The sequence below is a fragment of the Choloepus didactylus genome, chromosome 7 (assembly GCF_015220235.1).
Source record: "Choloepus didactylus isolate mChoDid1 chromosome 7, mChoDid1.pri, whole genome shotgun sequence".
Taxonomy (NCBI): Eukaryota; Metazoa; Chordata; class Mammalia; order Pilosa; family Megalonychidae; genus Choloepus; species Choloepus didactylus.
This window is the reverse complement of record NC_051313.1, coordinates 69,106,305-69,121,589: the sequence shown is the minus strand read 5'-3', so window position 1 is coordinate 69,121,589 and position 15,285 is coordinate 69,106,305. Positions and strand designations below refer to the sequence as shown.

General features: G+C 36.1%; 1 protein-coding gene across 2 annotated transcripts in view; it reads right to left on the bottom strand.

Annotated features, from left to right (window-relative positions):
• The window catches only part of ME1 (malic enzyme 1), a 267,367-nt gene that overhangs the window by 251,238 nt on the left and 844 nt on the right, over positions 1–15,285 (bottom strand). For both annotated transcript variants that reach the window (XM_037844248.1, XM_037844249.1), the window contains exon 2: positions 1,627–1,760. In XM_037844248.1, coding sequence (XP_037700176.1) covers positions 1,627–1,760 — 134 coding nt within the window. The remainder of the gene's footprint in view (positions 1–1,626; positions 1,761–15,285) is intronic.

Below are 15,285 nucleotides of genomic sequence, written 5' to 3'. Positions count from 1 at the left end.
AAAAGTAAAATATAGAATTATCATATGACCCTGCAATTCACTCCTAGGAATATACTCAAAGAAACTGAAAATAGGGACTCAAACAGATACTTGCGTACAATGTTCACAGCAGTATTATTCACAACAGCCAAAAGGCGGTAACAATCCAAATGCCCATCAGCAGATGAATGGATAAACAAAATGAAGTACATACACACAATGGATTTTTATGCAGCTGTAAAAAAACTGAAGTTCTGAAACATATTGCAAAATGAACCCTGAAAATTTTATACTAAGTGAAATAAGCCAAGCACCTAAGGACAAATACTTCATGATTTCACTTAAATGAAATATCTAGAAACAGCAAATTCATAAAGACAGAAAGTAAATTAGAGGTTATGAGGTTATACAGGGATTGGAGAAGTGGAAGTTGTTGCTTGGTGGATACAGAGTGTTTGCAAATTTTGGAAATTTTTAATTAAAATAAAAAACAAAAAGCAGTGGGCAACTGCTCCCTACATGGGACCTGACTCCCAGACGTGTAAATCTCCCTGGCAACACAGGATATGAAACCCGAGGATGAATCTGGACCCGAAATCGTGAGATTGAGAACATCTTCTTGACCAAAAGGGGGATGCAAAATGAAACAAAATAAAGTTTCAGTGGCTGTGATATTCCTAACGGAGTAGAGAGGTCACTCTGGTGGGCACTCCTAACCACTATATAGATAACCCTTTTTAGGTTTTAATGCATTGGAATAGCTAGAAGTAAATACCTGAAACTATCAAACTGCAACCCAGTAGCCTTGACTCTTGAAGACGATTGTACAACAATGTAGCTTACAAGGGATGCCAGTGTGATTGTGAAAGCCTTGTGGATCACACTCCCTTTATCCAGTGTACAGAAGAATAAGTACAAAAATTGGTACAAAAACTAAATGAAAAACAGGGTGGGAGGGGTGTTCTTTTGTACTTTTATTTTTTATTCTTATTTTTACTTTTTCTGGTATAAGGAAAATGTTCAAAAAATAGATTGGGGTGATGAATGCACAACTATATGATAGTACTGTGATTGTACACCGCAGATGATTGTATGATATGTGAATATATCTCAATAAAACTGAATTTAAAAAAAAAAAGCAGTGGGCAAGGCAGAAACACTAGTCATGGTAATGGCTGCAGTGTTTGCTTAAGCATCCACTGCTTGTAAGAGAGAGCAAGAACTTCAACCTAGTGCCAACAGTAGGGGAAACGTTACCTTCATCTTTGGGCAAACACAGAAACTGAATCGTACACAAAGTAAGTGACCTAAATTCGCCATAGCATTTGGATCCAAGCATAGAATTTGAAAAAATATATTTTCACCTACAATGTACTCAAAGTCTTACTAAAAGCCATTTTAAACTGCTTTGCTCTATGATGAAATTTCCTGATGATTCACCCTCATAGCAACAATTTTATCACATGAGAAAAGTAGCCTGAGGATACCATTTTGAAAAGAAAATGTTATTTCATTCAAATGCCGGAAAATGTCATTTAATTTACAGGCAAATCATTAAATAAAATATTTTAACTTTTTCATCCAACAAAAATATGAACTAGACATCTGCAAAAAAGAAACATAAAAACATCTTCAGGAATGTGTTACCTGTCAAAGTCAGAGTTCAGACGCTCCAGGTTTTTAATTACTCTAAGGACCTGTATATCCTGACCAATGATGCAAGGTGGCAACAATCCATGAATGTTCAGTTGCTGTCTCTCTTGCAGGGTGAAAGCTAAGTCCTACAGAGAAAATAAAAACACAATAATTTCAGGGGCAAAAAAAAAGCAAAAAGCCTACATACATGTATAAATAAATAAAATCAAACAAAGATATGGAATCAGAAATCAGAAGATGTGCATTACTCTAATATGACCATGTGACTACGAGTAAATAATCTCTCCATACCTCAGCTTCATCTTTAAAAACTAAAGAATACTATAATGTTTTGAGAGCTGTGTCATTCAGATATTGTCAAGATGAATTTAGATAATGGGTGGGAAGAAAATATTTGAAGGCACACAAATGAAAGAAGATATAATCATCATTATTGATGTCATCAAATATAAAAAGTGATTATCACAAGAGATTTTTTAATTATGAGCATAAGTAGGTCACCTATACCTGCTGTGCTTTCACCTAGAATATAGATTGGAAAAAGCCTTACATATATGCTCCTGAGGTACCTGTTCCAACATTCCTCTCCCAAGTTATCACCTACTATTATTACACATCCCTAGCCACCCAAAACTTCACCATTGCTTAAAAACAGCACACCTTTTTATTCCTCCATGATGCTGTGACTCAAGAATGTCTCTATTCCCTGCTTCTCTGCCCTTCAAGCCTTATCTCAAATGTTCTCCCCTCTTGAAAGTTTTCCGAGACACACCCAAACATTAGAATCCTATTATTATACCTATGTTATGTTATCTGTTAACATGAACTCTGTATAAAACAATAGTGATAATGTACTGAGAGGCTCAAAAACAAAGACAGAACTGACCGGTTGATGCAAAAACCCAGAATGGGCCTAGGAGAGTCACTGGGATATAACAAGTGGGTATGGCAGACAAGGCAAAGTGGTCGCTGATATAACAGAATGATCTGGAAGATTCTGATGAGGATTCCCCTTGGAGATACTGAAGTCGGAGAGGCTGTTACACTGGCTCCTTTGACTAAACCATGACTACTATTCCTTTGGGTCTGGCACAAGTGCACGAGCATGAGGGCTGGGTTCGCTCACTGTGACCCCTGCTGATGTTTCTAGATAACCTGGATGGGTGTGAACGTGTTCACTAATTTTGCTTTGGGTGGTTCCACACCCATCTTCCTCTGTTCCCCGAAGATTTCTTGCAATGGCAGAATGGTGACTCCTGCATTCTTGTGAAATTTATTACTCTGGGAAATGGGCAGACAATTTGGTTCATCACAAGGGAGATGACAGACTGATTGGCTAAAATGTTCAAAAACAGTCAGTAATGGAGGTCAGTGGATGAACAACTCTCTTTCTTCTAGTATTTTATATGGATAGGCCCATTAATACATGTCACTGATGGGAAGTTTTATGCTTACTTAGCCTCCTGAGTCAGAAGGATAGGCTGAAAAGAGACAAACAGACTTGTCCACTGAATGACCTCTAATAGAGATCTCCAGGTTGCCCACAAGAGCGAGCTGGGACCAATGGCTCCAGAACCTACAGCATGAGGAGCTGTATACGACCTCAACCTCCCATAACGTCTCCAGGTGCTACCAGCACAGCTACTATCCAGCTGTAAGATGATGTTTTTCTCTACTAGCAAGGCCACTCTGATGTTTACGAAAGTCCACATTCTCAAGTGTGGGTGCTCTGAAGTTAAGTTGGAGGTCCTCATTTGGGGTCCTCTGAATTCACAATATGTGTGAAGAGCAGCAGAATGGTCCCTTCCCAAGAGGATAATCCACAGTGTATCCAACAGTACCTGGCCCAATCACCCCCTAGGATGCCAGGGGACCAGCACGGCTTGTCCTTTGCCTGTAAGTTCCAGCCTTCTCCAGATGCCATTGGGATGTTGCTTGGGCCCTCTGTCTGCCATTAACTTTTGAATTTGTGGTTTGTGTCCCCACACCAGAACGCAAACTCCATGAAGTAAGGGAATTTTGTCTGTTTTCTTCATTGCTTTATCCCTAGGGCTTAGAAGACTGCCTGACAAAATTAGAAGTCAATAATTTATTGAATAAACTAAACAGAAAATCTTAAATATTCAATTTAAAACATTACAAAATTTAAAAAAACAATAAAATTGCTGTTCTGAAAACTAATTAGCATATTTGTTCTGGTAAATTATTTTTGGAATTTAAAGCAACTATTCTACAATCAGAAATGGATATTTGTGTGAAAAAATAACAAAATGGAAGGCATACTTCATTGTTAAACATATAACTAGGAAGACTGATCATTTATAGCAAGATGTCATAAAATAATCCCTTGCCATGAGACAATTGTGTACATTAACAAATTTGAAAAATAAATAAAATAAAACTTAAAAGATAGTTCTCTAACTAAAAATCAAGAGCGAGGGGAGAAAAAGCAAGGCTAAAGTCAAAATTTCAAAAATATATATTTGAAAAACAGTAAACATTTGAATGTTTTACCTTGAAAATCTGTCTGCAAAAAATCAAAACCAAAACATCAACATTCTGAGAATAAGGATTACTGTCAGAAGAGTTATTCTTAACTTAACAATCATTTATTCCTACAGTTAGCCAGTTTTTTTTACAAAAGTTTTCCAGTCTGGTCTGAAACTAATTCCTAACTTTAACGGGTCTCTGACATCTTATACCATGTATATGACAACACCATCTGGAAATTGTTTTATACCCTTCAGTGTTTAGGAACTACAGAGTCCTATACACTGTTGGCCAAATGTTCCAAGACACAAAAAAGTACCAATTCAACTAACAAATAATCATACAAACAAATGAGGGGTTAGAAATCTAGGAAACTAGGCCAAGTTAAGACCCTAAGATTGGGTTCATATTTAGAGAAATAATGAATGGAATTTTGAATCATTTTATAACTCTGACTCTGTATTTCCATTTTTCATATTAACAGAGATTTATTCATAGAGACATGTTTTGTAGAAATCTATAAGCAGGTCAGTTATATCTAAAATTTACAGTGAAATGGTAGTTTAACACTGATATATTACCCTTATTAAAAGCTGACGTAATATACATCTGTATCAAAGAATTTTTGACTTAACCTTTTCCTGCAGGGCCTATCCAACAAGAATAATACATCTAAAGTATACATGCAGGATCTAACTTTCATTTGATTTCTACTGAGTCTTTTATGTAGTTGAAAAGATCAGGCATCTAAACATATATTAGATTTCCAGACCACCTGTAATTCTAATGCCCTAAAACCATCCACAGTGATTTTCTCCTTTTCTATTTTCCCTACTCCTTAAAAATCTCTTTGGACTAGGATCCCCAGACAGCAGAATGGTATGTTGTTTCACTGCTGAGGGCAGCAAACAGGACAACTATTCTTCTGGACTCTACTAATCAATCTATGTAGACCTTGAGAAAACTGAGACCATCAAGCAGAAGTGAAAACAAAATTCCTGGCATAACTAGAGACTAATATTAGAAACTATGTTTTCACAGGACAAACAACAATGAAAGAACCTTTGTCCTGAGTAATTTATCAGAAACTATTAACATAAAAACAGAATAAATATAGTCTTCACTAACATATTTACTGTTTCCAATGAACTTCAATAGTCTGCCTTCTTTTTTATCTGAATAATGAAGATAAACAAATCAAGTTGAATGGAAAAAGGAAAACACTACTTAATCACAAAAATCTTGTAAGACAAGTAAACTATGATAATTTATTTTAACAGGACTTATTAATTTAAGTGTTTGATTCCATGGTCACATGAGGACAGACATGTTTGTATGTTTTGTTCAAATGGTGTATGCCTAGAATAATGCCTGGTTACTTCATAGTCGATGGAAAAAAATGGGCTGGATTAATTAATTAATTGATTTGCTATAACTGTACAATTGCTATTGTATTTTTAAAGTAGGCAAAGAAGAAAAGAATAAGGAAGGTTACAAGTAGAGAAGTGGAAAGTAATAATAACCACAAAAAACTTGAAACCCAATAGTCCTTCAACTGGTGAATGGAAAAACCAACTGAGGTACATACATACAATGGATGTCGTCATTCAAGTCTCAAATGAAGTGATCCCCTTCAGAGAAACCTTGCCCAACTACTCTACCTAATGGAAAGTTGAAGGCTTCAGCAATGATTGGCTGTGTTCAGGTAGGAGATACAAGCAAGAGTATAGGATTGTTATTTCAACTCTTGGTACACTGTACTTACTTTGGTAAGCACAGAGCTTTGTAGCACATGATGGAAAGGGGTCAGTCTGAGAACAGAATATCTGTGTAAGCCGAGAATAGGCAACAGATTAACAGAAATACTTGTAAATGCCGAAATAAAAGTGAACTTTTTTGACCTGGGCCCTCAACTGAATGATAAACCAAGGAAAGGAAGAGTTGCCTTATAATCCATGAAAAACGAACATTTAAAAATTCAAAATTATTTGGATGAAAAATAAGAAAGAATATGAAACTGACTAAAAGCAATAATAGAAAATACAAATGATCCAAAGGGATTTCTGAATCACTATCGCATTACACTTATAACAGAATTAAGGTTTATTTCTAGAAAATCTGTCTCTTACACTAGTATGGCAGGAAAAGGAACTGGTTGTAGCTTACTTATCTTTACACTACGGTGATTCACCCACAAAGTTCCTCATTTTCATTAGATTGTCCTAAAGAAAGACTTTTGATATATTATAGGTAACAATAACCCACACTCTTGAAATTCACATACACTCTTTACCAGCAAATGTGAATCCATAAAAGCATAATAAGGCTCAAGAACATACCATGTGGATTTAGGTCCAAATCTGAATCACATTAAACAGTATGATTTTAAGCAAGTACTTAAGGTGTCTGGGGTTAAACAGAGCATTTCCTCAATTTTTATATCCACTAAATAAGAGCAATCAAACAAACATTTATCGTATACTTGCGATAGTTTGAAGCTGTTATGTACCTCAGAAAAGGCCATGTTCTTTTAAACCATCCTGTGGATGTAGACCTATTGTGGGTGGGACCTTTTGATTAGGATATTTCAATTGAGAAGTGACCTGCCTCATTCAGAGTAGGCCTTGATCCTCTTGCTATAAGAGGATAAAACACATACAGAAGCTAAGAGATGAAATTCAGAGAAACACCCAGAGAAGTTTACAGAAAAAGCCTCAGATGGAGAAATCAGAAGCTGAAGCAATGAAACTCAGGAGAGTAACCTAAGATCCACGGACCCAATCACAGACCCTCAAGAGATCAGTGGATATAATTCAGGAAACGTTTTTAAGCTAATTCTATGAAATTTAGTATTTTTTTCCATTATAAATGAAGGTAATAAACAAGAGAAATATTAGAAAATAAACTGTCACCAATAAAAATAAAAAACATTTTATATTACATTACAGTTGTTGCAAATATCCTGAACTACCATTTCATTGCATGATTGCCTTGAAATTACAATAGGTGTTAGAGCCACAATAAGTTGTTGTGTTTTTTTATAACAGGCATGCAGACTATACATGCTGAAAAATCTCATTCTGAAATCTTTAAAAAATAAAATTACTTTAAATTGCCTATATTTAATGTAGTGTCGCAATTTTTTAATAAAGAAGGATATACTTTATAACTTAATTTTATTTTTATAATTCTGATACCTATATTTCATTATATTGGTTTCCTTTCTAACACTATATGTTCTATTTATTTAAAACTACTGCTTTGAAAAGGAGCCCTGAGTCTTCATCAAACTTCCAAAGGGTCTTCATCACAAAACATACCAAGAACTGTCACTGAGAATTGTGCTTCAATTTCAGGATTAGGCACCTCATACATCAACCTGATATTCTCAGAAATGCCACCAGATGGCTTTCTTGCTTCAGACCCACAGCTGAGATTTTCAAGAATGTTGTTTGTCTCTTTTTACAGTTACCTTATGGGAGGCTGTGAAGTTCTCCAAATATTTTTCAACAAATATTTACTAAGTGAATGCTTATAATGTACCAGACACTATCCCAAAGAGTGACATGTCAGACATGGTTCATAACCTCATGAAGTTTATAAGCTAGAGAGTTTAACAGGATATCATAAAAAAGCAACAACAGCTATAAAATAACAATTATGATAAAAGGATTTATAGGAATGGAGATTAAGGGCAAAGGAGATAAGGGAAAACAAAAAGGAAAACTTAAGATCTAACTTAATTTAGGGGGTTAAAAGGGAAGGCATTACTGAACAGTGATTTCAAATCAGATCTGAAAGACAGCAGAGTTAAGAGTTGACTAGGTAAAAAGCTGGGAGGAAGGAGAGGTGGAAACAGCAGGGGCACAAACCCCGATGCATCAACTGTGAGAATGATGAAAGATGACACTGGAAAGATCGGTAAGAACAAGAGCAGAAAGTCCCTGTCACCAGGTAAAAAATTTTGAACTTTATCCTAAGAGTAATGGGAAGCCCCCATTCCTTTCCTGACTAGCTAAATTCCCTTTCATGAAACAGATGCAAGCCAGTTAACAGTCAACCAACAATATATATTAACCACCATATTGAGGAAATGCCATAATAAAACTAGCTCAGTAAACAAAGAAAAAACAATGTTTTAGAACCAGTTTCAGAGTGCCAGACAGATGACAGATGGTCATCTAGGATCATGATTCTCAATCGTTTTTCCATGACTCCATATGATTCGCATATATACTCCCAACTGTAACATTTTTTCTTTACGATGCCACCTCCTGCCCACCACACCAAGGACACATCAAATTCACATGTTACAGCAACGACATTTTAACTTAAGAAATTGAACTTAAAGGTACACTTCATACAGTATCTCTAAAAGAGTATACACTGGAAACACCAGTCACTGGAAACAGTGCTCATCTTTCAGAAGGGGAACCTCCTACCCTGGGGCACAGAGGTGGGAAGGGAACATACTTTTTACCCATTTGTATCTTCTCATTTTTATACAAGAATCAGTAAGGCTCTTCAACAAATATCAAGAATAATTTATTCCAATCACCAAGAGTAATATAATCACTCTTTACATTTGCTATATCTAAATCTCTATACTTGTGTCTGGCAGTTTCAGGCCATGGCAAAGACTGCTAACTGCCGACCACAGCATCTGCTGTCACCTTCTGCAGTGGCTGAATCATGCAGCCCACCAAAGACATGTTCAAGTTTTAATCCACATTCCAATGGGTGTGAACCCATTGGTAAAAAGGACCTTTGAAGATGTTATTATTAGTTCAAGTGTGGCCAAACTGAGTCAAGATGGGTTTTAATCCTTTAAAACCCTTAATCCTGTAAGCCTTATAGAGAGAGGAAATTCAGACACAGTCAGTAGTAGCCAGAAACCAGAACCAGAAGAACAGACATAAAGAGAGCCACGTGACAGAGGACTGCCATCCCCGAACATCACCAACCCCAGGAGAAAGCAAGGCCTTGCCAACATCCTGATTTTGGACTTCTGGCCTCCAAACTGTGAGCCAATAAATTCTTGTTGCTTAAGTCAGCCCCTTGTGTGGTATTTGTCGCAGAAGCTCTGGCAAACCATGACACCTTCCTTTTCAGTAAGAGAATCCCAATGTTATTTGGAGTGGCAGTCCATCCAGATAAAAGACCAAGTTTTCTGATTCCCTCGAGTGGCCATTTGACTGAGTTCTGAACAATGATATGTAAGTCAAAGTGTTGTATGGGATGTGCAGAAGGATGTGCAGAGATGACTGCTGGAAAGTGGGCCTTTTTCTCTTTCTCCCACTTCTTCCCACAGCCATCATGGAATGCGTATGTGATAGTTTTGACCTGCAGTCAGACAGGACCATGAAATGATCTTGTACATGGTAGAGTAGAAAAATAGAAGCCTGAGTTCCTGATGACTCAGCGGATGCACCAAACAGCCCTGCACTATGCATCTCCGATTTCTTTCATGTGAGAAAGTAATAAGCTATATCTTGATCAAGTCACTGTTATTTGGCTTTTTTTGTTATATGTAGCAAGACCTAATTCTAAATGATATACTAGCCATCCTTATAATCACTAAAAGAGAGAGATTCTCTAACACAAACCCAACAATATGGTGGTATTATAAAAGAGGGTACTGTCTATTCATCCATAAAAATGAAATGTGACCTGTGGAGAGGTTGTAACAACATCTGGAAGGTAAAGCAGAGCTACAGAGTATTACTTGGAGAACTACCCCACATTCATCCATTCAACAAGCTTTTACAGAATACTTACTATATTCTAGATCCTATAAGTAACTAGGATGAAAGATAAAGCAACAGTGCAAACCAGCATAACACTCCAACCTACCTCCACAACCAAGAAATTTTCAATCTTGCAAATTCTGTAGTATTCTCCACTTCACAGCATAAGGCATATAGGTAACCAAAAGATATCAAAATGGCAAAGCCATTTGGTGGTTTGAAGCTGTTAGGTACCCCAGAAAAGGCCATGTTCTTTTCATTCATTCCTGTGGGTGGAGACCTATTGTAGGTGGGACCTTCTGATTAGGTTATTCCAATTGAGGAGTTGCCCCAAGGTGGATCTTAATCCTTTTACTGGACTCCTTTAAAAAAGATGAAATTAAGAGATGCACACAGAAAAAAACACAGACGCTGAGGAAGGAATCCACAGACGGAGAAGCCAGAAGTTGAAAGCTCAAAATCTGGGAGCAAAGGACCAGAAGACACTGGCCATGTGCCTTCCCAAGTAGCAGAGCTGTCCCGGATGCCAGCAGCCTGTCTACAGAGTCCAGGTATCTTCCTTTCTGTTGAGGCCTTGCACTGGACATTTTCATGGCCTAAGAACTGTAAGTTAAAAAATCCTCATTGTAAAAGCCAACCCAGTTCTGGTATATTACATTGCAGCAGCTTTAGCAAACCAGAACAAAATCTTTCTAAATCCTAAGAATATACAGATATTATGAATTTCTGTCGAGTTCTCATCTTACATGAATCTTTCCACCAAACAGACTTTAACATTAACATTGATTTGACTACTGAAAATATGTACCCAACGAAATGGGAAAACATGTGAATATAATTTGAGAATGAATTCCCTGATCTGTTTTCCTGAAACCTAAAATCAAGCGAGGCTCTTTTCATCAATTGTAACAAATGTACCACACTAATGCAAAGTGTTAAAACAGGAAAGGTATATGAGAACTTTTATATTTTCTGCATGATTTTTCTGTAAACCTACACCTTCTCTTTTAAAAAAAAGAAAAATCAAGTTAAGGTGTTCCAGTCAACCAAAATAACAATGTAAGACACTCCAGGGTATGGGTCCCCCACAGATTCTTTGAACAACTAGCAAAAATTGGCATGCCCATCTTCATCAAAACTCCAGAAAAGAGTTAAAGGGTTGTAGTAACTGGGCAAGATCCAAATCAAGAAAATGACGCTGCAAAAATGGTAGGTGAAGCTTCAACACCCTTGCTAGTCCTTCCTCCCAGACACAGTGTGGAACCAGCCCGAGCACCAATTATGGGTCCCTGGCTCTATTCCAGAATAAGCCGAGTAACACCTGTGCTCATATTCGGGTGCCTGTGTGCCTGTACTACTCTATCGGGTGGCAGTCTGAAAAACCAAACCAGGAAACCCGTCTCAGGCTCGCTTGCCCAGAACTTGCCCTGCAAGCAGAAGCAGCCTGCATACAGTTAAAGCAGTGCAATAAATGATTAAATCAAAATGGCCTGTGGCAAAGGGTTATCTGCACTAAGTCGCACAATAGACAGTACCAAAGAGGGGGAGTAGAAGGGGCATTCGGACTCTTGTAATCAGGAGAGTTCCTAAGGCCAGAAGCAAGCGCAAACCCAGGATAAGACACAGACACAGAAAACAGGGAAGAGGACGTTGCCCTTCACTTTTGGCTCAGAATGTTTTTCTTGGTAGGAGGGCTAAACCCTGAAAGAGAGCACCAGCCAATGCAGAGCCAGTTTGCAAAGACTGTGAAAGGTGTTTTTTGCATTGACTTATTTTTTTTTTTGGCTCCTGGACTCAAGGTAATCTCTGTCATATCACTACTGGATATAAACTTAAGGAACAGACAGCTCAGGGGCTAATTCTCATAGTTAACACTTTAAAATATTAAAGTATTTAATATTAAATATTAAAACCTCAAACCTACCCCAATCTTGAATATTACCTGTACTCTACAGATATTGCCAGTCTCAGGAATCCTCAAATCAAACTCATCTTTCTAATCCTTAGAGCACACCATTTTTTATCTACCAATTGTACATATTGTATAGGTGACTACATTGCTAAATGTTGATATCCTATACTACCACTGTAGTAATTGTTTCAATTACAGCAAGATAATATAGTTACAGAGGCATATAGCTGTACATCTTCATTGCAAAGACTTGAACGTCAGTAGGATTCCATTTAAATAATAAATCAGTTTCTCATATTGCTGAGGCAACTCCAGAACTGTGATAAGTGAAAAGTTCTGAATGATTTATTCCGCTATAGTTTACATTGACAAAAAAGAAGTCAGTCTTCAATAAGACTTGTTTTTATCTCTTTTCCCTAAGTCTACAACAAACCCACCTAGGTCTTGACATGTCAGGTAACCCACAGCTACAAGCACTTACCTAGAAGCTAATTTTTTTAGATGTAAAAGTTAATAAGGCAGATGAAAATTAACTTTGATAAAAATAGCATCACTAACTTAAACAGGATCAAACTGCCTAAAAGAGTAAAAAATGTGCCTTTTGGAGATTTACTTATAGGTCATATTAATATTTAATATTAAGGATATACATGAGTTAATTATGATGAAACTATCAAGTAGTGCTTTCTACTATAGAACAAAGAAATAAAGTAAACAAGAAAATGAGAAAAAGATACTAGTGATGAGTGTTTCTATGTGTGCATAGAATTTTAATTTTGAAGAGCGATTTTTGAAACTATTAGTTACATGAAAACTCCTGAGAAAAAAATTGAAACACCATTCACCTAAATCAGAGGTAACCTTGGAAATAATAAACATTAAATTAGATAAGCACATATAATAGAGGCAAAGAAGAGCACTTCAAAAATAGCTTGGGGTGTATACAAAAAGATATTAGATCTCATAAGTGTGAAATAGAAGTATTTCCCCAAAGGCTATGATGAAATTCCACCTGTTATGATACATTTGAGTAGAAGAGAACAGTAAGACTAAGAATCATATAGGAATTACGACCAATGAAGAAAGAATCTATTTCTCTTAGATTTGTTTGTTTTTTAAATTCAGATGGCATCTACTGTTAACCTTGATTTTACCAAGACTAAGCCCCTTCTAAGGATATCCAGCAACTAATTCTAGTCTGGCTTAAACCAAATTCCAACTTTTCCAACTATATTATAATATAATAGTATTATATTATAATTATATTTAATATATAATTAATTACATTATAATATAATTGAATCAATTGAGCTTGAACTTCAATGTGAATTTACTTACAAGAAATTACATTAAATTACATTAAAGAAGATAAGTCTTAGGACAGAAATGTTAAGTAACAGTAATAGGACAAGGATAATTGGGAAAGGCTTCCCTAGGAAGATTATTAAATCATCTGATGACATTCTAATTGCAGAAATTACAAAAAGGCAAAAAGGAAAATATTAAGAGAATCAATAAATACATTTTAGGTAGAAGGCTAAGTTGGGGAACTAATGAGAAGTTTGGAGAAGCTAATAAACCTAATTGACAGATTTTACATTCACCATAATAGGAAACAACATACTGTAAATACTATGAATAAAATGCTAATTGAGGAAGATACTTCTCTCCTACCTATATGAAGGACAAATTATAATACTAAAAATTTAAACCAGCAAAACTGTTTGTTGCAGTTGTCCAGAGGTGAGGTGATAGAGGTCTGTTTTAGTGTGGTTGAAGAAAATGTCATGTAGCCAAATGACAGACTGGGCTGTTAAGGGGCTGTAAAATCGGCTAGCTTCTCTTTGGAGCTGAGGTTATCACATTATCAATAAAAATTCCTAAACTACAAGAAAACTTAAAGGCCCAAAGGTCTGAGTGCACTGCAGATCAAGAGAACAAAAGGTCCAACAGCTATGGTTTCAATGGTACATATGAGGATATTCTGTTGCTTCCATGAGACACTGCACAACTATTAAAGCTCATTCCATTAAATACCCCATAGTTGATGCACTAGATTTTGAATTTTAAATTTAATAGTATACAAATAAAGTTCAATTGTAAACTCAAAACCATGTTCTTTACATGTTAATTTTGTACCTTTCTACCTTTGGTGGAAGATCTTTGTTGCACTATTATTCTGATATAGGTATTAATATAGGTATATTAATAATTATTAATATATATGTATTATTATTATTCTGATATAGGTATTAATCCATACAGGTGAACAGGAGTTGAAAGAATTTTAATATCATAAATTCTTGACATAATCATAGTAAATGCACAATTACTTTTGCTTATGGACTGCCTATTCTACCTTCCCATTCTAATAGACACTCTTGCCCTAGCCTGAGAACCTTCAAACAGGTTATACCACTCATGTAGTCCTTCTTAAGTGGTGGCCCCTAATTTGGTCATAAGCTACAGCAGGCAGGTAACACATGGAAGTTAAAAAATTGTTTTATCACATTGAGTTTTACCTATGTTCTACTAAAAACAGGCTTGAACCTTCAGAATAATAAAAAGAAAGAAAAAACACTAGCAATTAAATTTTTGAAAAAAAAATAAGACCTATTTTAAATTTCCTAATGCTAACAACAACTATTTAAAATTTCATAATGCTTTATGATCACCAACAGTATCATATATTTTTAAAAGAAGCCCATCACCACAAAAATTAAAAAAAAAAAATTTGCACTAGCTATAATTTATCAAATAAAAGAAATCACAAGTCTTCAAGTTATTAATAATGATCAACATGACCAAGCAGGAAAAGCTAAGGTCCAGTTCTTAATGAAAAGGGTGTCTGTTAAAGAGACAATCAAAATGGATAAACACACCTCTGTGCTGACTGATGGCATCTTCCATCTACTGAATAAATAGGAAATGTTGAAAACACACACCTACACACACAAAAGAACAATCCAGAGACAAAAACCAGTGCAACTGCTTAGTCTGCAGATAAACAAAATTATAAACTTTGACCTATTTTTCATCTGAGGAAACTTATGTGTCTACACTACTAGTACATAACTAGTAAAGAAAAATGAAATGTTACCAGATTCTGAAAAAAAAAGTCTCTGAACGGGGTGTATACTGAATTCCCCTTCAATAAAAATTTTAAGTGGCCTAAAAAACAATCTTTTTTTTAATTTCCCGAAGGCCAGATTAAAAAAAAAAAAAAAAAAGGATATGGCATGTCTAGGACAGGGCTTTCCTACCAGGTCAGCAAAGCGTCTCAGGCAGAAGCCACCCACCATGCATTCCCAGACTCTTAACTGGGTCACTCCAGAAACCAAGAGGCCTTTAGTTCCTGATTGCTAATGTGATCCGAGGTACTCAGAACACATTTCTACCCAGGCCGGACCAGTAGGGCTACTTCTCTCCGCAACAGCTACCAGTAATTACCAGTGGAACCAATAAATGGGTGGAACATGGAAGCTGACCTGGCTGCCTACA